Here is a 27,669-nt window from a genome sequence, read left to right as displayed (position 1 = left end):
TATTCAAAAGTTGTTTTCCAATCATAACATTTTACAGCCATTTACAGCATACCTGAAAAGATATTGGATATTCTTTTTTCTGTTTTCTCTATTTTTTCCTACTTATTCATTTTAGAACTTAATTCCTATCATTCACACTTTTTTATGTTTTGTGATTTTTTACTCAAACAGCTTTAACTATAATGTATTAAATTAGAAAAAAAATTTTTTTAAATGCCTTGTATGACTTATTTGTTCTAAAAACTGAAAACACTACATATTTTATTACTTCTAACTTCTTAATTATATTATTTATTTTATTTCTGTTTAAAGAATTAAAAAGAAAATTTTGTTTTCTGTTAAAGATACAATAACCACATACCTTAAACTCCAGCAAATTTATGAACTGTATAGACTAATATTTTTGGACATGTTCAATGCACTTCTTCATGTCTTTACAGTTTAAATTCCAAATTATGAATAACATAACTGAATTTTGTGTACTAATCTAGGAATCTTGCATTTCAAAAAGAACACGACAAAATTTGAACACTAAGCTACATAGAATATAAAGCATCATGTGTTTCTTAAATTCTAAACTACAAATATTTCATATCCCTTCAGCCCTTAATATTTTCACAAAATTTCTTTCAGAGCACCTATCATATTTTGTGATACAATCTTCAGGCATTTGAAAGATCTTAAGCAATCCTGCATTTGATACAATGTCACATTTTTGAAAACTTTTGAAGCTATATCTCAGCCAAAGCAAATGTTATGAAATTAGTAAATTTATTAACTTCCAAACATATCTATAGCTGTTTTCATAGTTTTCATAGAGTTTTCATGTTTTCATAGTTTTCATAGTTTTTCTAACATATGAAAATCCACAATTTCCCATATAGATTGTATAAAGGATTATATGACCTATATAGGTATTTGTTTCTTTCCATTGTACTTTAATTCTGGCTTCATAGCAAAAGCAACAAATGCTGTTGTATATAAACCTTTCTTCACTGAGTTCATGTTCTTTAACTCTCTGTTCTAATGTTACTCTAATGTATGTCCTTTCAACCTCACATCTCGTCCTCTCAGTACACATAAACCTCTGGTTTACTAGTAGACCCTACAAGGTCCTTATCATACCTGGAAAATTGTTGGGGTTCTGTAACATATACCGCTTCTTGTTATTACTAGTATCCTTCTCAGTTTCCTGTTATATCTAGCTATTTTTACTGGCCTTTCTGTTTGGTTTTTCTCTTTGTTATTCCAAACTAAATCTTTCTCAAAATTTCTTATTAGCTGCTCACCCATTTATCTGATGAATCCATCCCAATATACTATATCTTTAACATAGTCAAATTCCTTTATAGTATTCATAAGACTTGAACAATGGGTAAATGTACATCTTATCAGGGCTTTGAATACTGATACCTTGAAATGAAATGGATTATTCTGCTAAAGATATCTGAATATATAAACTATCTAATTTTAGTTTTGTATTTTTCAAAAAACAAATAAGTTTTTATTTTGTATTGATTTATATTTTTCATTTTAGTTTTAAGCATAATAATCTTCATTTCTGTTTTGAAAGATAATTTCAGTTTATTTTATAATGGTTTATTATTTTATCATTTCTGGAGAAATTTTATCAACTGAAGACTTTCTTTACTTTGATTTTTGCCATTGTCGAACCTTCATACTAGAAAAATATATGTTAATTTCAATTTATTATATATAAATAAACTTTGGATACTATTTAATAGGTCATTTTTAATATACAGTAGAACCTCGATTATCCGGACTAATTGGGGATGAAGGTAGTCCAGATAAGGGAAAATTCGTATAATCGAAACAAATACTTTAATTTGTCTTTTAATGATAATACAACACGTTTTCTTTTCGATGACATATCGGTAATATTAAAAGTAAATACTGTATTTAAATCGTGATCAAATTTTCAAGAAACAAACGTTCGTATTGAATTTGGACTACTACTGACCAACGCTAACAGACTACCTATTGTTAAAAGGCCCTCTGGTGGCGCAAGAAGACGGATTTTATAAAATAAAAAGCAGTTGAAACTGCATTTTTATGAATAAAAATTTGACAAACTATTTATCGTTTTATGATGAGTAAAATTTTTTTGTCGTGTTTGCGGCTTTTAAGTAATGCATAAACCTTCGAAACATGAGGCCCTTTGGACCGTGTGGCGTAGGCGGTGGCCCACGTTGCCCATGCTTTACGCCGCCCTTGGTCATAGAAATGATGTAATTTGAAAATAAAATTATTTATAAATACGTATGTCAAGTTATATTTTTATTATGACGCAAAATATATTTAAGAGTTTACAAGCACTGTGCCGGGTGAGACGTTGTTGAAACAAAAAACGTTATGCATTCCATCACGTATATAAACAGTATTGTAATTCTCCAAGTGCAAATCAGCAAATTCATAAAATATTTGTTTATTTTGAACAATCCGGATAATAGAGGTCCGGATAATCGAGGTTCTACTGTATCAGATTTTTCTCATTTCTTGTTTCTTTATTATTTATTGCTTAGATTTTTTTTTAAATTTCTGTAATAATTTTCCCTTCCTCTTTAATTTAGTAAATCTTTATAAAAAATCTTTGACTTTCATGATATTTATCTTTTAAACTTTTCCCTTGCTTTTTGTTTTACTTTCTGTATGCCTTTCAGTTATTTTACAGATTCTGCTGCAGATACTTGAAGAATCTTCAGGTATAAAAAAAGTTGTAAAATGGCTTAGCTTTTTTATTTAGAATGTTATATTTGTCAACAATAGACTATTTCTTATGTTAAAGCCAGTCATTTGTTGTTATGTTATCTTTGCTCATATATTATACAGTGGCTATTTAATGTCCTAAACAATTATTTTTCTTTTATCATCATTTTTAAAGTTTATCATCACTATTAAGTTTCATATTTAAAAGAGATTGCATGCTTCATTTTATAGTATATGTGAATTAAATTTTAATGATTAAAATTACTTTGATAATTTCAAATACATTAAAGTTGTTTTGTTAAATCTTAGTAACATTTAGATTAAATAATTCTGTACTAGTCCAATTACAATTATAATGGTTATAATGGATTATTAGACTTATTGAATCTAATTTATATAAAATCTGTTTTTCAATAAATCAAACTTTAGAAGTCAGCAAATAATCTGGAATTTGATAATTCAGAATGTTTGGTAATCTAGCACTTTCTGAGAAGTAGGTGATAATCCGGAATTGTTCAATAATAATCCAACATGTTAGTATTGTGAGAATCAGAATTTTAGACACAAGGTACATTAAAGATATCAGGTGGAAATCAAGGTGAAGTGGAGGTGGTGCACTATACATATTGCCATAAGTCAAATTTCTCATATTGAAAGAATGTGTAGCTGTTTTGAATTATACATTTACAATATATTCTAGAAAATAAATATTATATACACACAAATTATTGTGAATGTTGATTTGTACAATAAATTGTGTGTTCATTAATATTTTTTCTGATTTTTCAATCAGTCTTAAAACTATATAATAATGCAGTATATTCTCTAAATACTAATTAAAGAGCAAGTGCAAATAAATTAAAAATATACAACAGTTTGTGATGGACAAAATAAACAGCAAAGTCGGCAACATTCAAAATTTATCAAATTTTGAAAAAATATAAAACTATTCAGTAAATTCAGCATTTTGATAATTTGGCACCATTCTGGTACCATTAGGTGCCAGATTAATAAGTTTCTATTATATATTAGTTAATCTAATATAATCATAAAGGCAAATTTTCTTGTTTTAATAAAGTTTGGCAACTTTAAACTGAAGTTAAAAAAGTATACAGAAAACCTAATGCAGAACCGCTATACATACCAATAGGATCGTGTGATCCTTTTCATTATAAAATGGCAGTGTTCAACACTTTAATTAAGCGAGCCTACACTCATTCCTCAACGATAGGTGCTCTAGAATCTGAGCTTAGAATCATATCTAATATAGCGAAACGCCATGGTTATCACAACCTTATAAATAACTTATCCAGGAAACTACACCATCCACAAGTATCCGCACAAGCTACATTGCAGGAAGAAGAAAGACCAGATCCTAAAGACAGAGTTCCTGTCACTTACAACCCGTGTTTACAAAAGCTGTACTCCGAGATTGCCAAAAAGAAACACATCAACATCACATACAGGAGATGTCCTACTGTATTTAATATACTCCGTAATGCTAAGGATGCTCCCAACAATGACATGCTATCGGGAGTACATTGTCATCCCATTGAATGATCATAGGTGTAATGAAGAATTATTATACATTGGCTCCACTAAGTGCTCGTTAGGTGTCAGAATAAAGGAGCACAAGGCTGACATACAGCACAAAAGAGTAACTACTGCACTGGCTCGTTATGCTACGGATCCAGACATCCATCCAATATTTAACGAAGCCAGGATCATCCACACCACATCTCATACCGAGCATCTGAGATGGATCGAAGCGATTTGTATATATAAAGCGGCCCATGACAACAAGTGTATTAACAATAAGGATGAATTGTCTCTATCCCTAGCGTGGCAAACGCTTATATACGACGGACAAAATTCTATATAAATAAAAAACTTTTACCTCGGAAGAATGCGCATGCCTGTTGATGACGACAGCTGCAGGATTCATTGATTTCATTAATTGAATCTCTTTCAAATTTTGTATTCCATCGAATGATTTTTTACGTATTTATGTTTTTTCACCTGATGAAGAACCTTAAATTGGTTCAAAAACGTTTGTGGGAATTTTTTCTTGATAATTTTATTTAATATCGCATCGTAAAGATTTGTAGTTGTTTAATTTTGAAGTTAAAAAAATCTTTTGTTTCTTAATCTGTGTATTGATTTTCTATTGGCTTTTATATACTGAAAACAAACTAATAAAAACAGTTATAGATTTCAATTGGATTTATCTTTTCTGTAAAAACCAATGACGTAGTTTCAAATTGAATCTTATTGATTTTTGTTGTTTTTGACAGAGTTGATTGGTTTAGCCTTATACTATTTTTTTCTTTGGAATACATTTATGTAATAATATTTCAGAGTAAAATGAATATTTTTAATTTAAGGTATGATTAATATTCATTGAAATGTAGTTATATAATTTCATTAATTTGATATTAATTATATCAAATTTATATAATTACATAAAATTTTGATTTTTAAATGTTAAATTAGCAACATAATCTGTATGTAAAACTAATCTTATTTATATTTGATAATACAGGTTACTGGAGCATCCATTCAAGTTGCTAGTGAAATGTTACCCAATTCTACTGAAAGAGCAGTGACTGTATCAGGCACTGCAGATGCAATTACTAAATGTATTTATCAGATATGTTGTGTTATGATGGAGGTGAGTTCAATAGTTTTCTTCTAATTGTATATTTAGTTCATTTTTATTAAACATTTTATAGCTTATTCTCGTAAAATAATTGAATATGATTTTAAAATATGTTAAATAATCAATAAGTTAATTTTATTGTTTATTAAAATTTTATAATAAAATTACATATATTTAAATGGAAAATGTAAGAAAAGCAATGTTATAGGAGCATTTTTTAATTAAATTTTCAAGTTTATTCTAATTTTATGTGGTGTGTTTTTTAAGTAAGTACTGTTTTAAAATAGGACTGCTGCAATGTTACGGTTGGTGTTCCATGAATGTGCACTGAGTACCTACATCTGTAGGCTAGCCACAGACGCAATTATGGAAGCATTCATTTGTTTTATGTTTCTTTGCATGTGTTTAAAATGCCTCAGACAATTGAAAATCCAGCCAATTGTAAAATATGTGCAGTGATTCGTTTTTTTAATGCAAAAGACATGAAAGCAGCTGATATTCATCAGCAGATTAGTGAGGTGTATGGAAAAACATTATGAGTGATGGAATGGGTTAGAGCATTTGAGGATAGCCATACTAATGTTCATGTTGAGGAGCATAGCAGGCTGTCATTACTGAAGACTTGGTGCAGAAAGTTGTTCCAAAAGTTCAAGAAAACAGATGCTTTACAATTTCATCATCCAAAACAAAAAGCGTGGCAAGCTCAGTAAGGGGATTGTTTTGCTTCATGACAATGCCCATCCACACGTGGCTCAACGAATTTGAGATCTTACACATCATATGGCTGGGAACAACTTGATCACCCTACATATAGTCCTGATCTAGTGATTAGTGACTACCACTTATTTCTTCACTTGAAAAGACATCTTGGCTGTCAGCACTATGATGAATGTGATGATGATGATGATGTCAAAGTGCCGTGCTGCAGTGGTTGGCAAATCAGGCAGCAGGTTTCTATGAGGATGGAATTCATAAACTGGTTGTATGATATAAAATGTGTCTTCACGTTGCAGGAAATTATGTTGAAAAGTAGATTAAGATAAAGGCTTTCATGTAAGAATAAAGTTATTTAAAAAATTGCAGTTGTGTTTTTTTAATATCAAAACAGTACTTACTTTAAAAATATGTCTTGTATGTTTATTTTAACTGATTTGAATGACTATGATTTACAATTAATTAAAACTGTCACTTTATACAGTTATAGGAGTCAGAAAAAGTTTTAGTTTGAATTTTCGGAATCTTTAATTTCATCTTCAGGCCCTTGATGGAATTGAAGGTTCTGAAATCAATAATCCAAAATAAAATATTTTTTGTCTCTTATAAATGTGTAAAACAATAATTCTGGTTATTTAATATTTATTTATTTTTTAAAAATTATTTTCATTAAATAATGTTCATAAAAATATTTATAAAATAAAAAATGGATAAAATATTTTTTACTATAATATGTTATAATGGAATAGATCAATTATACAATTATTAATTAATAGAAGAAATAAGAAAAATAATAATACATCAGTAAATTTATGGATATTATCTTATCTTAAAACTTACAATCAAAATTTTTAATAAAGAAACAAATTGATATAAATTTAAGTTAAATAATTATATTATTTAGTTTTACATTTACATTCATAATAAAAATAGTGTTAAATTAAGATAACAGAGAAGGAAATAATTAATGTTTTTAATTTCATGCTGTAGCTCATTTGTAAAAAAAAATATATTGTAGAAAATGCAATAAATACAAGATATAGCATTGTTATAGTAAAATAATTTATAATTTATTTTTTTTATTTTAAATTAAATAAACAAGATTTAATTAATAAGGATATTGATTATATCTTAATTAGCATTTTTCTTAATACATTTTTAATTATTATTAAAATGATATACATTTTTCATAAAATATTAATTAAAATATCTTTTGTTATAAATTAATATTTATAAATCCTTCAAATATATATATATTTATATATTATATTATAAGAAAGAAATATCAAAGAAGGTGGTTATAAAAAGAAAAACATTAGTAAAAGCCAGTGCCGTAACTAGCCATTCCTGTGCCCTGTGCAGGAATTTGTATTTAGGCCCCTTAATTAATTAGGTTTGGGAAAGTAATAAAACAAATACATGCATTTTGGGCCTCTCTTTCAAGCGGGCCCTGTGCGGGTGCACCTGTTGCACCTGCCTAGTTACGGCACTGGTAAAAGCAATATTGAACTAAAGTTCAGAAATAAGATCGACATGATGATATTAAATTAAGAAAAAATTTGGCTAATTTATAGAAGTAATTTGATAATAAAAAATATATTACAGTGGTACCTCAGGATATGAAATTAATCTGTTCCAAAACTGAGATCATATTATGAAAATGTTATAAGGTGAATCATTTTTCCCCATACGATTACATGTAAAACCAAATAATTCATTCCAACATGAAAAACACACTCAAATTAAAGCTAAGTTGTACATTAAAAAAAGTAACTTTAGTAAGGAAAACACTGAAAAATGCATTTTGTAGTTGTAAATGTATAAATAACCATAATAGAATAATAATTGATAAAAAAAATGTAGCTATATTTGCACTTTACCTTTGAGGATAGACGACAGTGGAGGTGTAAACTGGTGGCAGAAGAGAGGGAGAAGGGAAATTATACTAAAACTTAACTTACATAACATAATGTAACAATAACTTAAAAATAACTTAGAAAAGATTAAAAAATTAGTGTTGTTTTATATATATTTTTTAAATCTTTATTCACTGCTTTTTTGCTTTCTTTCCTTCACTTCCACCAGCACTCTCACCTGGATAGAGGTCGCTTGGTAAAATATCTATCCAAAGAGGTTTGGCTTTGCCTACTTTTTAAAATGTTTCTAAAATGACTTAGGCAAATGTCATTACTCAGAGCAGCAATACGGCCAGTGTAAACCTTGTCGGGATGCTTCTTTTTAATAAAATCAGTCACTTTCTGTTAATACCTCAAGATTTCCTTTATCGAGCGAGATCCTTCCACGACGAAGCAAACATGCGGACTGAGACCGATGAACAGAAGTGAATAAAAAATGGCGCTGCAAACTAATGTAACGTCGTATGGTGAGTTTTTGTTCGTATCGTGGAGCAAAAATATGTTCGAATTTCATGTTGTATCCTGAAAATTTCGTATGTTGGGGTATTCGTATCCTGAGGTATTACTGTATTTTAATTTCTTAAATTATTAGGTTTTTTTAATATAAATTTATTAGTGTTTTTTTTTAAACTAATTTATTTTAACCTTAGTTTTAAATATCTTGATTGTTAATTGTTATTGAATATACTTTATTGCATAAAATACATTCTATGACCTAGTAAATTTAATAATAATTTGTAATAAATTATTAACATTTTTTATTATTATTATTATTATTATTATTATTATTATATTATTATTATACAGTATTTAATGGGTTATACTTGGTTGATACCAGTGGCTGTGTACTATGCTGGACCAGAGTCAAGGCATAGAANAGCACTTTACTCCCGTTTTCGGATCGATAGGGAAGAGATCCCTTTAATCTCTTTTGTCCCCATTTTAGGGGGTGGAGTAGACACTCCCGCAGGCACCGACAGTCAACCCATTTCATTTCTTCTGTGAAATTGTTGTCTCTGTTGGAGAAAGTTTCCGTAACTGTCTCATAAACCTTATATAACTGGACATGACTTTCTGTCCACTGATATAACTCGATCCTGACGGCTGGAAGATAAACCGTCCAAAAAAAAGGAGGAGGGGGAAATGAAGAAAAAACAACAACAATAAAAAAAAAGAAAACAAAGAATATAGTTGGATGCAAGCGTCGAGTATTATCTTCTAGTGGAGACGTTTGGCTTGTCTATCCATTTACGAATGGATGAAGCACAATTCTCCATCTTTCATAAAGACAACTATCTTCTTTGATACATTGTTTTCTGTTCTTAATCGTGATACGAATAAAATCGTTTTTAAATAAATAAACTCTAGTAGAATATAAATTTATTATTTTATTTTTTAAGAAGACATTAGAAAAGTTTTTTCGTGTCATTTTAGATTTGACTGTCGTTTTATGGGGTGGACCAAATGTCAGTTAACTTTGCGTTAACTGACATTGTTTATGTGTATTCTCCAAACTATGTCTTTTTATTTTAAAAAAAGTTATTATTATTATGTTGTGATTGTCATTCTCAGCTGATACTGGTGCCAAGTGCTATGCCAGACTAAATTCAATTAAGCTGTGTTAGTGGTATATGTGTCAACATCTAGAAACTTCCTAACAGTGTGACATGCATTCAATATTGCAACTTTCTGTAGTGTCATATATATGTTTTTATTATGATTTTAATGTTTCTAGACTTTTGTGTAGTGTATATGGTATAACATCAGTAGAAGAGAGGATAACAGGTACAATAAATACCTTATCCATCCTTTACGCTGTTATATTTCTTGAGCGAGTGGAGTGTATTTGTTGATTTTTTCAGTGTGTTCATTTTTTATGTTCTGGGTATTTGGAATGGAAATATCTATTATATAAGCAATCTTACTGCATTCGTCAATGAATAATATCAGGTCTATTGTGATGAATTGTTTTATGTGATTATGGCTCTGCCATAGTATATTTTGTGTGTCATTTTTTAATACTGCCTGTAGAGTATGTTTATAGTATGGTACCTGGGTATTTAATAATCTGTGTTTGTATGCAAGCTCTTGGAGTATTATATTTGCTATTTGATTATACCTGTATAAATAGACAGTTTGTGCTAATAGCTTGGAACCAGAAGTTATATGTTATATTGGTTCTGTCAGAATGAGTGATGTATTCTTCAAACTGTGTTTTCTGTAGTTTTTAGTGTTTATGGTCTGATCTTGAATGGCAACTATAAATCCCTTAGTCTCTCCAAACAGACAGCCTATAGTTAGCCAATAGTTTACAGTTTTGTCAACATAGTCCTGAGCTAGGTTGTAGTCATGCCTGCCATGAAGTGCCTTTTGGGCCCATGACTGCTGTGTTGGGATATGTTCAGGTGCTCAGAGTGAAAATTTAAAAGTGTGGGGTTACTGTCTGCCAGAGTTATAGTTTTATGTAATCTTGATGTTATTTATATAATGGAAAAACTTTTGCAGTGTCAGAATTTGTTTGTAGTGCAGGTTAACTATATTAGTCAGGCCATGGCCACCTTCTTTATGAAGAAGAGTTAGTCTTCCTATGGATGATTTTGGATGATATTGTTTATGCTTAGTGAGTATTGTTCTTGTTTTTCTTTGAAGTTGCTCAAGATCTGTGCATGTCCAGTGTATAACTCCAAAAGAATAAGTGGGTACAGGGACAACATATGTATTAATAGCTTTAATAGTATGTCTTGCATTTAGGTATGTTTTTAGTACCACATGTAATCTGTTCTGGTATCTGAATGTTAATCATTGCTTTATCTGTTCATGTTCTGTAAGTTTGGCCTGTTGGAATCCTAAATATTTGTAAAACTTGCCCTCCCATAGATTTGATTATATCTCCACTTCTGAGTACAAAGTCTCCTTCCTTCAGAACTCTTTTTTCAATGTGGATTGTTGTGCATTTGTCTAGACCAAACTCCATTTTTATATCATTTGAGTATGTGTGTGCATGTAGTTCGTAAGAGATGATGAAGTTGATTCTATGTGGATGCATAAAATTTGATATTGTGCATATAGCTTACATGAGGTATGATAATGTGAACAGTTTTGTTTTGTTGTGTCTGATATTGTAATCATATTGTATTTTGTTCAGTGTGTTAGATAAAGGGTTTAGTGCAAGCCAGAACCAAAAGACTCAAGGAATCTCTTTGAAAAATTCTTGGCTTGATCTATATTTGATTTGTTTTTATGTGAGTGTTATGGAGGTTAAGATGTAATGTTCTCCAGTGAAGCATTGTAAAACTAAGAAACTAATGAGCTGGGGATGAATTTTGTAGGTGCAAAGTGTGTGCAACAGCCAAGTGTGTGGGACACTCAAATGCTTTTCTGTAATCTACATATGTCGTGTTTCTGTGTTACTTATGAACTTGCTGTAGGATAAGAGTCAATGAGTAGTTGTTCTTTTCAACCTTTGTGATTTCTACATCAGTCTTTTTCTTGTTCTGTAAGAACAAAAAACAAAGAAAAAAGAAAAAATAATAATAATAAAAAATAAAAAAATAAAAATAATAAATAAAAAAATATAAAAAATTTTGGAGGTCTTGCTCATTTGTCTTTGTCAGTCTGTTCATCTTGTCTAGTTTGTCATTGTGTTTGTTTGCTTTTCACATCATCTATCTAGCTGTTAAGTAGTTTTAAGATTTGTGATTGCGTTCAGTTTTATTAGTTTTATTAGTTTTATTAGTATTAAGTAGCTATAAGTCTTCCTACTAACAGCCACTTGACACTAACTTCTACACTTAACTATTGGTGGTGGCACTCAATTACTGGTGTTCGCTACACTCAGGTTTTATTTTAGACCCTTCAGAGAACTATGGCTTGCAGCCTAAAAACTGCACACCAACATCAAACACAGAGGGTACTGTAGCCTTATGTACACTGTTCAAAGGGATCCTACTTTTCTCTACTGTCTATCTCCTCCCCCTTCCCCCTTTCCCTTTCCCCCTTTTCTGTAAGGGAAAGGGGGAAAGAAGGGGGGAGGAGATAGACAGTAGAGCTTATGATATGGAAAGCTTAGAGATAAAAGGCACCAATTAACTATACAGTCGACCCCCCTATAAGATATAGATACGTTCCAATTTATTAGGAATCCGATTTCTTACAAGTCGTTTTAATCACAGCCTGACACGTGTCAAGTTTACAGACTACGGCTGATTGAAAGGTTTTCTTCCATAAAATTAATCAATTCTACACTAATCCGACTCAACATTTCCAAAATACATATATTTTTTCGTAGTTTTATAGGAATCGTAATTATAGGGACCGTAATTATAGGGGGGTCGACTGTATACAAACTTCAGATGCAAACTTGAAGTCATGTTATTTCAATTCAAAAATGTTTCCCTGAAAGGCGTTAGATAGATGACTTCCATGACTCTGTTGTTAAATGAAAAGTATGATGTACAGGGGCAAGCCATTACTAATTTGAGGTAGAGAGCATATATTTTAAGTTAATAAATTAAAGATATGATTAAAAATTGCAGCCCAGCATTGTGATGATGTCACAATAAATAATTGCTCATTTGTAGAATTAAAATTCAATTAAAATTACAAAGTTAAAATTTTTTGTAAAATTGTTCATTTGTTAATAATTTATTTTGTTGTTTCCATACAGAGCAAATTTTGTATTGTTTGAGTTGCTGTGCTTTGTCTGCAAGTTTTTGTTTCAGTATGTCAATGTATTATGCAATTTGGGCATTGTGTTGTTCATGCTTGGTGTGTGTTTTAATTTTCTTGAAAATTTTTTTTAGTTGTTTCATTAATTAGTTGTTTTGTTGTTAGAATATTGTGTCAGCCTGCCTAGCTGCTGTCTTAATATTGTTTGTTTCTATTCTTCTTTGTCAGGCAGGCTTTTGAAGGGTTTTTGACTTGTGTGCTTCTGTCTGTGGATGTAGTTTTAGTCCATGGTAGTTTACTACTGTGACTGCATCAGCATAGTCTAGCATGTGGATGTCTGAGGATGTAGAAATAGAATGAGTGCAGTCTGCTAATATTAAGTGTTCACATAATGTAGAGTTTTCCCTACTAGTGTAGAAGAGTTGATTTTGGGAATGCATGGCTACTGTGCAGGGTCAGTGCCTGTAAATTTAGTGAGTGCTTCCTGGAAAAGAAGAGGCTATGAATTAAACCTCAATCTATTTCAGGTAGTGAACAAGTGTTGATATTGTCAGCATCAGTGAAAATAGTAGTGGTAGGAACAATATTGTCAATGCACTTATCTTGATGATCCTGATGGATAATGCAATCATTGTTAGGGTTGGGAGTATTTGTTTTTTGGTATAATTGTTCTGCAATTTGTTGTTTTTATATGTTCTAGTGTTGTTTGTGGTATAAGGATTTTATATATAATTGTTCTTTTTTGATCAGCAACCCTTTGTACAGTGACAGTGAGGTGAGGATAATGTTGTGAAAACAAGTAATGTAACTGTTGTCTGTATGCTATCTGTCTGTTTCAAGTCTGTTTCAAGTATCTGTATCATGTCTGTTTCAAGTTTTGTGATGGTGAAGTAAGTACAGATGATAAACTCATTCATGTATGATGTTCATTTCATCTGTTGGCATGATTTGCCTGTCTTGGTGGTCTATGGCTAGATGCCTCAGAAACATCAAAATTAGGCTGGTTTCCCAAAGCTGGTGTGAGAATTGCAGTAGCCATGCTTGAACCAGTGCTGCTTTCTCCACTGGTTGCCAATGGAGATTGCGACATATTTTTCAAACATGAGTTTCTGCCTAACTCAAGAGCATGGACCTTGTTAAAGTCTATTCTTTCCAAAAAATATCAGATAATTAACAATATCTATACCTACAGGATAACTGGTTTTTCGTGGTAAAATTCTCCACTACTAGCAATATTTATTAGCAATATTGGAAATATTGTGCAAATACATCTGAAAGTTTATGATTAAAGTATTAATGTTTTTAATTTATCTTTTGTCCCAATTTCTTTTTATATTTTGTTTTTATGTATACACATGTATTATTGAAAATATATATATTCCTAAAAAATTTTACCATATTTTCAATGAAATGATGCTTTGATATCATTTCAATGAAATGATGCTTTGATGTCATTTCAATGAAATGATGCTTTGATGTCATTTCAATGAAATGATGCTTTGATGTCATTTCATTGAAGATGATGATATATCAATTGGTAACATTTCTGAAGTAATTTTTGCATTTCAAAAGCTCCAAAATAAAATGATTTCGAGTAGCCAAATGATATGAAATAATATCAACTTAATATCAGTTGACATTAAATATTTTCAGTTTTTTTTTTCTTTAAATTATAAATATGTAAGAATGTTTGATAACAATTTGTGTCATTTTTGTCATTTAATAGTTCTGTTGTACAAAGCAAATGCTTACAGAAGATTTTTTTTAGTGATTCACTTTCCTGAAAAAGTGAAGCTTTTGAAGTAATGGTAATAAATTCAAAAACATGAATGATATTAGTAGCAATAGCCTTATATGTTCATATTGATGCAGATGATAAAGATCTACCTCATTTGTAATGTGTTAATATCAGTCAATATTAATCTACCTCACTAACTTAGCCAGACAGATTATAATATATGATGATATAAATGATGGTGTACATAGTGTCACTGATTAAATCATTTAAGTTATATATTTGGATGATATCCTATATAAATCTTCCATTGTGGAAATCATCAAACAGAACAAAAATCTGGCAAAATATAATAAATGGATTTATTAGAATTTATACTACCTATTAATAGCTGAATAGCTAATGATTATCTGTTACTGATTATCTATTTATTGAAAAATTATTAGAATGTTAAAAGTTTTAATCTGTATTAATGCATCTAGTTTATTTTTCTGTAGGCGGCCTATTCTACTATGAAATATTTTGCCATTGTTCTTTAAAGCTGTATTTCTCAATCAATGGTCCACAGATCCCTAGGGATCTGTAGTCCATCATGGTTGGAAGTTTAGGTGTCCATGACACAAGAATTGTTGAGAACCATTGCTTTAAAGCACTGATTTGTTTATCCTTTTGAATGATCATTTCTCTTATACTATATATTCAATGATTCAAAGTATCCCAAAAGTAAGATCCAAATTGGAGTAAAATTTAGGTTCAAATTTTTAGTCACTTTTTTTTGGGCATATTTATTATATTAATTATTATTAATATAATAATTTAATAAATACAATATAGTAAATATTAATTGTATTTGGGCACACATATCTTTCTGTTTGCTATTGATAAAGATGGGATATTTTGAAAATACATCCAACAAATCTTGGTAGTCATGATTTTGTCCAAAATAATAAATATTTCAAGACTAAATCATTAAAGATCCTAGATAGATAGACTATTGAGATATCAATGGTAGAATAGTGGATAATTTGTATTTGTATTTTAACTCCAAAATCTAAAATACCAGAAATATAAACAATTCTTGAAACAATTTAAATCTTCTTAATCCTTTATTCAAATTTTCAAGAATAATATCTAAAATTTTGAATATAATATAAATAGATTACAAACTATTATAGTTTACAGTGAAATATTTAAGATGATAAAATATTCATTGCATAATAAAGAAACTAACTGAAAAGTGCAGAAAAATGGATTTAATGAATTATGAAATTATAGTATTCATTTATAAATGTTATGTTATATAAAACATAGTCTTTGTTTACAAGTTATTGAAAATTATAAGAATGAGTCTCTATTTTCTATTAGCACATTCACTGAATTCTACATTGCACTTTAATATGTTCACCCATGATTTTTTTTAAATAGACAACTAGAGGCAAATTTATGTCAACAGAAATGTATGTTCAATATTTATTGCAAGTAAACTAAGTTATATATCATTCTCTACCATATTGTTATCAAAAGCAGAAACCTCTTCACTTGCCATATTAGGCTCTTCTGAATCAACAATCAATAACATTGTTTCAGTCATGTTCCTGAGTATTAGTATTAGTTCTATTCATTATATACTGTATATATATATAATGAATAAAACTAACACTAATATATATATAGTTTTGGTTTAATTTTAGAGAACTAAACCAAAATTAATCAAAACTGGATTTGATGTTCACATGCAGTCATAGTATTGTTTAAAGCATAGAAAATGCAACATTTCTTGAATGAGTACTACACAACTTTTACTGGGATTTTCATTGACATACTTATGATGTTAATGTAGTAGATTAACAAGATTGATCTAAATTGACCTTTTAAATATTTTCTATTATGAATATTGGTCTAATAAAATCATTAAAATGTTGCATAGAATTAGTGACTGATAAATAGGACACATGAGGTCACTAATTGTGATGTATTACATTGAATCTAAGATACACCCTATTTTCAGAGATACTAAAACCTGAAAAAAGTGCATCTTACATTTGAGTAAATACAGTGTGTTTCTAATCTGGCAGTTTACACTTTGATATCAATCTGAATTTCAACTGGGATTAATCCTATGGTGTTGTGCAACCAGTGGTGATATTCGAAATATTTAACAAAGGGTTCGCTAACAGAAACTTTTTCCTTAACAATTTTTTTTCGCTCAAATGGTGCATTAGCAACATTAGCGCAAAGATACCCATATAAATAAAAAAAGATGCGTTCGCAAAACTAAGTCAGTTAAAATTTAACATTTTTTATGCCAGAACTATATATATATATATTGATAAATAATAATGGTGTTCAAAATGGTTTATTTTGTACATATTTTATTACGACACTTGTTCCGCAGCCACCTTGTATTTTCTTGCGCGCGTAGGATTGTGGGATCTCTCTTATGCTGGGGTGGTATTCTGGTCACCGTCTCTGGTCTCTTGTCTCTCACAAGCCGGTCGCTGATTGGCTAATCATTTGGATTAGCCAATCAGAGACCATCTTGTGAGAGAGGAGAGACCAGCGACGGTGACCAGAATATGGCCCCTGGATCTAGTTTCAAGAACTTTCTTCAGTCGACCGTGATTGAACCTCGTTTCAGTCGAGATTGAAACGGTCGAGGGAGGTCGCACCAAGGCGAACGGGGTATAGGGCACTAGTTTAGTAGTGTTACAGAATATAATACGTATATTTTAATATATTTTTTAAAAGAAACTAAACAACTGAGAAATGTTACGTGTGTTTAACAAGGTTCGGAAAACTTTGAAAATGTTAACAACGGGTTCGGCCGAACCTGTGCGAACCCGCTGAATATCACCACTGTGTGCAACTAAAACTAAGGTAATCTATAAAGATCTGAATTTCATATATCCACTGACAAAAATTGGTAGATGTTTGAAGTTTAAAAAAAAAATAATAATCATCATAATATTCTATTGACCATTAGTAATCATATTATCATAATTTTGAATAATGATATATTTCTTTTCCATTATCTTATTATGAACAGAGTATTATTTTTATATTAAGACCTAATACTATAGCCTTATATTCTTTTTATACCTTATATTCTTTTTATGTGGATTTCAAGTTATCCAATATTTCTGTTTGAAAAATATTTGGCATTTCAAGTGAAACTGTAATTTTCCAATAAATTCTTTGTTTGATATATTCCTCAGTTTTGTTATCATAGAATATCATTTCATTAACTTAGTGTGTTTTATATCATTTCTTTTTAATTGGGCTGCAATTTTCAAATTGTAGACCTGTAGATTCCCACTGTCATCCATCTGTCTTTAATCTCCTTAATATCAAGAAAAAAAATTAGATAAATGAAAACTGAGACCAGATATGAAAATCTTAGAGCTGGAGGGCCCAATTAACAACTTAGGAACTTTATATACTCCCACAACTGCCATAAATGATTGGGCTAAATTTGGATATAATGATTATAAATTAGAAATGAATTTGGCACTAGAGTGAGGCGTTAGGCACCATTTTGTATTAAAATTAATAATTATAATATTTAATTAATAAATTTAGATTAAACTGAAAGAAAAGAATCGGGCCAAAGTGGGACTTGAACCTGCAACTCCCTGCTTACTGTGCGGACGCATTGCCTGTTATGCTCTCCTGTTCCAGTATATATAAGTTTAAGATATAACCATCAATGGTTATTCATAATATCCATATTCAGCCTGATCATTTACAGCAATTGTGGGAGTATATTTGCTTAATATCGGGTTTCAATTGATGTATATATTTGTATTAGGAACTTTAGGTTGGAACTGGAAGTCACATGATTTTTTAAAGTTAAAATATGGTTAAAAATTGCAGCCTTGACATTGTGATGATGTCATAATAATGTACAACTAGTTATCATCATCATACCTTTCATAGTTTCTTTAAACTTTTTTTACAGAATTTTATCACCTATCAGTAACTAGAACAACTAGAATTATTATAAATATTCTAGTTGGTTTGATTATTAGTGATTAGCATTTAATTTATTATTGTAAAAATGATATTACAATATAGATATTATATTACATAGACATTATATAGACATAGATATTATAGTACATAATATTTATTATTGAAAAATACTTAATAAATGTTTTATTTTAGTCTCCTCCAAAAGGAGCAACCATACCATACCGTCCAAAGCCTGCAATGCCTCCAGTTATATTTGCAGGTGGGCAGGCATATACTGTGCAAGGACAATATGCGATTCCACATCCAGACGTAAGTGTACCTATATAATATTTTAATTAAAATTTGTAAAGAAAAAATTATTTTCTGTTTATTTCACTTGTGCTTCTTACTACAATTTTGTATTGCTGCACATTATAGAAATATATTTATCATGCTTTTATTTTTGTAATTTGCTTCATTTAATTTTAAATTTTAATTAGTTGAATTTAAAAATTAAATGCGAGTTTTGCTATGACTATCACCCATTATCATTATTACTGTTTTGATCACTTATACATTCCTCCTTGCCTGTGCAAGTTGCTGATGATTGATGGTTGCTAGACAGAAGTTTTCTCCTTTCTTACAGCAGGTAGGATATCATAATAAAGCAAAATATATTAATTAATAAGATTTAATTTTGTTCTTTTGTAATGCTACATTTTTTTTATTTTTGCATTCTGATTTTCAATGCATAATAATAACCTCAAAATTTTTTGCTTCTTATTAATATATGTTTTAAACATTAAATATGAAAATTATTTAACATCAATTATTGTAATTTATTCATTTGTACAATTTTATTTTACTAAAACAAAAAATTATATTTCAAATTATATATTTTTATATTGTTGGGCAATAATAAACTAGTTTTTTAATGTTTTAATTATAAATTTAGAGAAAAGAATAATTTCATACAGTTTGAATATATTTCTAATGGTTAGGTGCATATTAAAATGTTGAATTTAATATGATATTAAATTATATACTAATGTAATGATTATTTCACAAATATTAAATTTTAGATTATTTAAATTTAATCGTTTGTTTAAATTATTAAATGAATATTAAGAAAAAATGAAAAAAGATTAACTTGGTAATTTATAACAAAACCTTATTACTAATTTAAAAATATTGATATGAAATTATTTGAAAATGTTTTTTTAAATAATTTTTTAAATTTAAAATATTTGTTTTTTACTTCATAAATTTTTTGATGAACTGATTAAATATTTTTTTAATAAATGTTTTGCTGAATTATAACATTGTTCATAATGTAATAGATTAAATATTTTAAAATTTTGTTTTTTTATTTAATTGAATGTGAAAATTTTTTGAAATTTAAATAATTTAAAATGTTAATGCACTTTTTTTAAAACATTTATTTATATCAATATTGCAATATTACATTAATTATTGCCCAGCAAATCAAATTAACATATTTATTTCAAATTTAAATTTGCTGATTTTAACATGAAATTTTAAATTATATTTATGCTTATAAAATTTAATAAATTTGGATTTTTTAATTTATTGTCTGAAGTATATGGGTTTATTATATTTTCATTTATTATCCATGCTTATAACAATAAAAAAATCCTCAAAAAGTTTAAGCAATAAATAAAATATAGGAAATTAAGAGAATAAAAAAAAATTCAAGTTTTTTTCAGAACTTCAAATGTAATCCTAATTGTAATAATTATGTTTAAATTGTATATATAATCTAGAAAGTTGTTTTTAAGGATTCTAAAAATATATTTTTATAAAGTAAAATGGAAATTAAAATCAAGAATTAGATTAAATAAATTATTATTCTCTGAAGTAATGAAATATGCTAAATTTTTAGAGATTTAGCATATTTAAAAATGTATATCAATATTAATTTATTACCAAATTATGATCTGCAACAAATCATTTTTTGTTGCTTTGTTTGTTTAGATCCATACAGACTTTAGTCAATATGATTTATATACAGATAAAGGTAATTTTTTTTAAATATTTAATGTTAAATACTTGTTCAAATTATTCATATTTTTAAAATAAATGGACATAAAGTTTAGTATATATATTATTAAAATTACATAAACCAGTTTATTTAATCTATTTTCTAAATAGTTATTTATCAAAAATTCTAGACAATGATAATGATAATTTAAAAAACTGTTACATCACATCAAGTCAAAATAATGACATATAAACAATATATATTAATATACATATGAATATTGCATAAAAATTTTGTATCAAAATTCAAACCAAACAGTAATTTTACAACTGATAAAATCTTTGCACTGTCTTTACAATTGAAGAAGTTTATGTAACTTTTTTGATTGAAAATTTGTAGAATCTAAACTTTCACCTTTATGCTGGAAATTTTATTTATTTATAATCATCACAAAATGTTTTTTGCTTTATTTATGAGTCCTCGTCAGGTGTGAAAACTTTTTTGTCCTTCATTATAACAAGTGAAGTCTGGATTTATAACTGATGATGATAAATTTATTTAATCTAATTAATTGAGATTAATATACAATGAATAAAAAAAGTAAGCTTCAAAAGATATTTGAAATACTTTAGTCATGTTCTAAAAATCCAGGTAATTCAGCAATTTAGAAGGAATTACATGATTAATATTCTGTTTTTTTGTTTACAGTTCAAATGTGGTTTGCAGTATTAAAATCCAAATCTAATACCTCTTAATCCAATCCAGCACTGTCTGAATTTTGAAAATTATTTGTAGATTATATACTTTGAAATTAAAAATTAATTTTTTTTCCAATTTTTATTACAAACTATGACTAACATTTAAATCACAATTCAATTAATTTTGAACATCAATAAATATTAGATTTGACCTAAACTATTTTTCAAAAGTAAAATCCATCAAAAACATTAATTATTTTCAGTAAATATACAAATTAATAACAAATGAACTGTAATTCAATAATATTAATTCATTAATTTTTTATAGTTTGAATATTTTATTAATATTAATTACTAAAATTCAATTTCCTAGTTTTAAAATTCTGCTTTATATATTGAGATTAATTCTGATATTTTTGAAAAATTACGATGGAATTTTGGTATTCAGTTACTACTGACAAAATTCTTCATCTTCCTTTCTGATTATAATATTGGAAAACGAATACTCACAAACTTTTGAAATAAATGCATTTCTAATTTGTAAGTGTTCATTTTTCTAACTATTATTGTTCATTGTATCAAATTCATTATGTAAAAAAGTAAGTAAATTTATTATATTAAAATAAATTTTATTTATAAAATAGTTTCAAAAATAAATTTTTTTTAATAGTTAATTTATTATTTTATAATAAATTTAAATATAACTCCTAATATAATGAAATATATTAAAGGTGTAATAAAATTTAATAGACTTTATTTTAGTTAAATAGATTAAATAAACAAACTAATATTCTGGAAAAATTTATGAACAGTTTTATTACCATGAAAAATATTTTCTATACTAAATTTTTTTTATTTTAGCTATCAAAAAAGTATTTGAAAACTGCCTATTTTATTTTTATACTAAAATAATTTATTTATGGAAAGTAATTTTAAAAATTTATTTTTAACGAAAGTATAAACAGTGTTTATTTAAAAATAGTTAAATATCTTGTTTATGTGGCAAATTGTTATTTTTATGTTTAAGGCATATCTTAAACATAAAATGATAAATGTTGATTTTTTTTTACTTTTATTTTTTAAATTATTTTGAACATAGTTTTTTGTAAATTTTTTTATGGTCTGGGAGGATGTATATTTCTATAAAAATAAATAATACTGTTATGGAAAACAGATATAATTTATCATATTTTATGATTATATATATATGAGGGCAGGCTGAAAAGTAATGCACACATGCTTGTAGAGCACAAATGAAATGATTTTCAGAAGCTTGCCAGGTGGCATATGGAAGTAACATTCCCCCTCTATGTGTATGCGCAGTTTGAGGTTGTTGCGTTCATTTAGTATATTTTGAGAAGTGGAAATTTGGAGACATGTTCTGGTGCTATGTCAACGTGAGTTAAACAGCATGCTGTTATCGAATTTTTAACTGCTGAAAAAATTATGTTTAAAGGCTGTTTATGGTGACAATGCTGTTGATAGATCTATTGTAAATTGATGGATAATAAAATTTCATGGTTGCGAGCCTGGAAAAGCCATAATTGTTGATGAAACATACAGCGGAAGTTCGATCACTACCACAGACAATTACCGTTGCACCTTGTTGCAATGTTTAATTCTTTTCAGTACAAAAAACTCTAAAACACCTCTGATGTTGAGTTTGACATGTTAGAGGCAGCCTGGCACCAATAATCTTGCAACATGACAACACTCGTCCAGACACCTCACGCGCAACTGGAGAGGCTCTGTGAAACCTGAAGTTTGAATCGATTCCACACTCTCCTTATTCCCCCAATCTTGCACCTTGTGATTTTTATTTGTTTCCTCTACTTAAGAGAGACCTCAAGGGTAATCTTTACACCTCGGATGATGAGGTGAAGGCAGCTGTCAAGTCCTGGATTCGAGAAAAGTTGGAAGAATTTTTCAGTGACGGAATGAAAAAAACGTGTTACATGTTGGGAGAAATGTGTTAGTCATCATTAAGGCTATGTTGAAAAATAAATATATGATTTTGAAGCTTAAGAATTGTACTTTAATGTACTTTTTGTCCGATCTTGCTATTTGTTTTTGTTCGTGTTCTACAAGCATGTGTGCATTACTTTGCAGCCTGCCCTCGTATATACAATTATAAAATATGATAAATGTAATAATAGCATAAAAAGCTAAATATAAAAATGCTAAATATGATGATGTTATATACACTGTATATAACATCATCATAAAATATGCTAAGCATAATATATATATGCTTGAGTCATATGAGCAGTATGTATTTTTTTTTTTAAATTGTTATTATACTAAAAAAATAAAATTTTTAAACTGTATTTTTGTCAGTAATTTTCCTATTCCTAGAATCTGCTAAATAAATAGTAATATATTTATTCCAAAAAAAACTTCAAAATTTAATATTAATTTTAGAAAAATATTCATACACATGCATGCATACAGCCATACATCAATGAATAAGACAATTCTGACAGTTTAATAAATTAAAGAAGAAATTTTCCTAAATGTAATTTGAATAATTACGTTTTATAATATCAAGAAACAAAATTTATGAATTTAAAAGCAGATTATATAGTTGTAAATATTGCTATATTATTTGCAACTACATAATCATATTATTACTGCAGCATTATAAAAGGCTGCTGTTTGAAATAATTCATTTATAACAATGTATATGCTGATAAAATAGTTTGAATTTTGTCAGAATACAGTACTGCTGATCTTATGAAAAATGCAAGAATTGCAAGAGTATTTATCTAGTCATGCATAAATTCTAAAAATAATTGCATGTAAAATATTAGCAATACCCACTATTATGCAATACTGGTAATAAAAGTAACACTCTTAAGATGCTAATAACTTTAGAAATAATCATAAATTTACAAAGATTACAAGTGTATAATCACAAATACTTTTGATAATTGCATAAGCATTTACATAAGAGCTATTCATTATTAATCTTTACAGTATATTTTGTTATATGATGAACAATTTTGTCTACATATAATTTATATAAGAATCCACAAAACTTAAAACAAAAAAAAATAATTTTGATATATAATAATGAAAATTATAGATAAAATTAAAAAATTATAAATAATAAAAAAAAAATAACATTTCCATTAAAACAAATATAATAATTTAAAGAAAATAAAGATTTATGTTCATGTAATAGTCTTCTGATGTAGTTTAAACTTCATCTACGTACCAAAGCCTGTTATTGGTGCGAATCTCAAATAAGAAACAAAAAGAATGAAAAAACAGTACTTCACAAATGTTTTTGAACCAGAAACGGTTCTTCTTCAGGTGAAACAGCAAATTTCTGATGGAATGCGCAACTAAATGAGAACATGGTGATTTGAAAGTTCATTCGAATACGTTTCATGAAGTCGTCCTACTGGGCATGTGCACTCTAGCTGGTAGCATCTGTTGAGATTTACAGGTCATTGATTTTTAGTGCTTGCCATGCTATGGACAGAGTCAATTCCACCTTGTTTCTACAGATCTAGCCTCACCAATACATGTATCAACTACAAGGAGGAATTGACTCTGTCCATAGTGTGGAAAGTTCTAAAAATCAGTGACCTGTAAATCTTGACAGATGCTACCAGCTAGAGTACACATGCCCAGTAGGACGACTTCATGAAACGTATTCGAATGAACTTTCAAATCACCATGTTCTCATTTAGTTGTGCATTCCATTGGAAATTTGCTGTTTCACCTGAAGAAGAAACTGTTTCTGGTTCAAAAATATTTGTGAAGTACTGTTTTTTCATTCTTTTCGTTTTTTATTTGAGTTTCACGCCAGTAACAGGCTTTGATACGTAGATGACTTCACCCTGGAGTCATTTAGTGTAGATATTTAATAGTTAAAGTTAATATGGCATTAAAAAATTTTTTATAAAAGCTTTAATATAAATAAAAATAACCATGAAATACATAGTTATTTTTTATTTATAGTATTTCTTTCAGATATTTTTATAATTATCAATTTTAGGAATTATTTTTGACTGCATTAAAAATACTTTTATGAATTAAAAAATTGTTAAAATGTTTTCTGCTATTAACAAATATAATTTGGTTTATAGTAAAATACATAAAAATTATTTTGGAAAGTTACACAAAGTTTGCAAATAAGAAATATGGATATTTGTTTATTCATTCTTATTTGGAATACATTAGGAAATGAGTATCATTTTAAATTTGAAAAATACAAAATGATTAGAATTTTTTAATGTTTTATTTTATCTTGTTGTAATCAATGTATTAGGGCAGTGATGATTTCAGTTAGAGAAGACAGCCATTTTAATTACAAAAAGTAAATTCCTATTTATTTTAATCTTTTCCTGTCTCTGATAATAAGTAAAATGACAATTGATTGCTGGTAACAAACAAAATTTTGTTTCAGTTTTTATTGTAAACAAGCAATTATTTATTTTGACTTTATCACAATGCTGGGCTGCAATTTTTAATCATATTCTTAATTTATTCAATTGTAAATGTATATTCTCCATCCCAAATTTGTAGTGCCATGCCCCCTGTACATCATACTTTTCCTGATAACAACAGTGTCATGCTGGTCATCTATGTAACTCCATTCAGGGGAAATTTTTGAATTGGATGTAGTTAATTGGTGCCTCCTGCCCCAAGCTTTCTCTATCTGATCTGGATTTTTATCTATCTGACACTGTTCTTATGATTAGGGAAGGGCAAATGGATGACAGTGGAAATTTATAGATCTACAATTTTTTTAAATTGCAGCCCAATAAGATACTAAATAATAAATAATATTAAATAAAACTATATATGTTTAGACAGTTTATTGCTGCTGTTTCAAATTTTAAAAAATTTAATGAACTTGATTTTTAAAATTTTGAACTGTACATTAATAAAAGTATTAAATATGATTTTAACACAAAAAACTGTTTGGTTCTATCTACTTTGATTTTGAAGAATTTTCAGAAAAAGATTTTCCCATAGAAAACGCATTAAATTTTTAACACTATCTTCTGAAGATCATGTGCATAACAAAAGGGGTTACAATCAGCCTTAATATACAATTATAAAAATTTATCTTTAATCTTCTATCAGGTTTCATAAATTGTTGCAACATATAACTTCGTGAAGTTACATATTATTGAAATATTAATCATACTTTCACTGCTGTTTAGAATAAATATGATTTTGGTAATTTAGTAGTGAACATGCTTATTTTTAAAACATTGTTTTTGAAATTCACTGCTTTATTATTAGGCATTTCAAGTTAAAAATTAAATGATTGAAATTATTCATTGTCTTTGATTTGAATCATCTGATGATGCATAACACTTCATAAATGTTGTAATAAAATATATGTATATTAAGCTGAGGAATTTCTGTTATATATTCAAGTTTATCATTGATATTATATTGGAAAGATTGGACGAATTCTAAATATTAGAAACATTAGACCATTTGAAATAATGATTGGAATGTATTGGGTTGTTCAGAAAGTAAGTTTGTGTTTTTTACCACTAGACGGATTAGTGGTATTTTTTCCGCCATTTTCGTTCTAAACCGTATTATCATTATATATTTTGACAGCTAGCATTTTATGGCTTATTTGTAAAAAATTTTGTTTGATTTCGTGCAATTGTTTATTTTTTGTGTCCCGTCAAATATGGAAGATCGAAAGCAGCATCTTCGGCATATTTTGCTTTTTTATTACCAAAAAAAATAAAAATGCCGTTCAAGCAAGAAAAAAATCGTGTGACATGTATGGTGGAGATGTGTTGACAGAATGGCAGTGCCAAAACTGGTTTACAAAATTTCGTTCTCGCAATTTCAGTATTGAAGATGCACCACGTTATGGATGGCCAATTGAAGCCAATGAAAACAAAATAAAAGTACCGATTGAAGCAAACTGCGGAATAACAACACGTGAAATCACTAAGAGATTAAATTTGTCAAATTGAACTGTTTATGAGTACTTGAAACAAATTGGTTTCGTTTCAAAGCTCAATATATGAATTCCACAAGTTCTTAAAGAGAAATGCTCTATTTGGTGGGATTTTAAGGAAATTTTTTTTTGGAGCTTTTACCAGAAAATTTAACAATTGATTCAAAAGTGTACTGCATTCGAGTAAACAAATTGCGTAATATCATCAAACAGAAAAAGCCGGCCAGAATTGATAAAAAAAAACAGGTGTAGTGTTTTACCACAATAATGTCAAATTTCACAGAAGTTTGGTAACTCGTCAGAAACTTGTGATCAGTCAAGATTGTGTCAGAAAAGATGGGACGTGCTCTCACACCAACCGTATTCACCAGATCGAGCACACGCAGATTATTACTTGTTCCAGTCTATACAATTTTTTTTAACTGTAAGACATTTACTTGAAATGATAATGTCAAAAATCACTTGGATTGGTTTTTTGTAAGCAACGATCAAAACTTTTATGAATGTGAAATCGTGCTACTACCAGAAACAATGACAACAGGTATTTGACCAAAATGGTCAACTTATAATTCAATAAAATATTTATTTATTATAAGAATATTGCATTTTTTTCCACGGAAAAAAACGAACTTACTTTCCGAACAACCCAATA

At 28.3% G+C, this 27,669-nt stretch overlaps 1 protein-coding gene across 8 annotated transcripts in view; it reads left to right on the top strand.

The window, feature by feature from the left end:
• LOC111620188 (poly(rC)-binding protein 3-like) overlaps positions 1-27,669 on the top strand; it is a 170,876-nt gene that overhangs the window by 108,076 nt on the left and 35,131 nt on the right. For 7 of the 8 annotated variants that reach the window (XM_023362082.1, XM_023362081.1, XM_023362080.1 and 4 more), the window contains 2 exons: positions 5,270-5,398; positions 18,584-18,700. In XM_023362082.1, coding sequence (XP_023217850.1) covers positions 5,270-5,398; positions 18,584-18,700 — 246 coding nt within the window. Of the gene's footprint in view, positions 1-5,269; positions 5,399-18,583; positions 18,701-19,016; positions 19,020-20,365; positions 20,409-27,669 lie in introns of all 8 variants that reach the window. The other variant, XM_023362085.1, reaches the window with a different exon arrangement.

This window comes from Centruroides sculpturatus, unplaced genomic scaffold (genome assembly GCF_000671375.1).
Source record: "Centruroides sculpturatus isolate CEXI.00-Female unplaced genomic scaffold, Cexi_2.0 scaffold206, whole genome shotgun sequence".
NCBI lineage: Eukaryota > Metazoa > Arthropoda > Arachnida > Scorpiones > Buthidae > Centruroides > Centruroides sculpturatus.
This window is presented reverse-complemented; position numbering and strand designations above follow the sequence as displayed.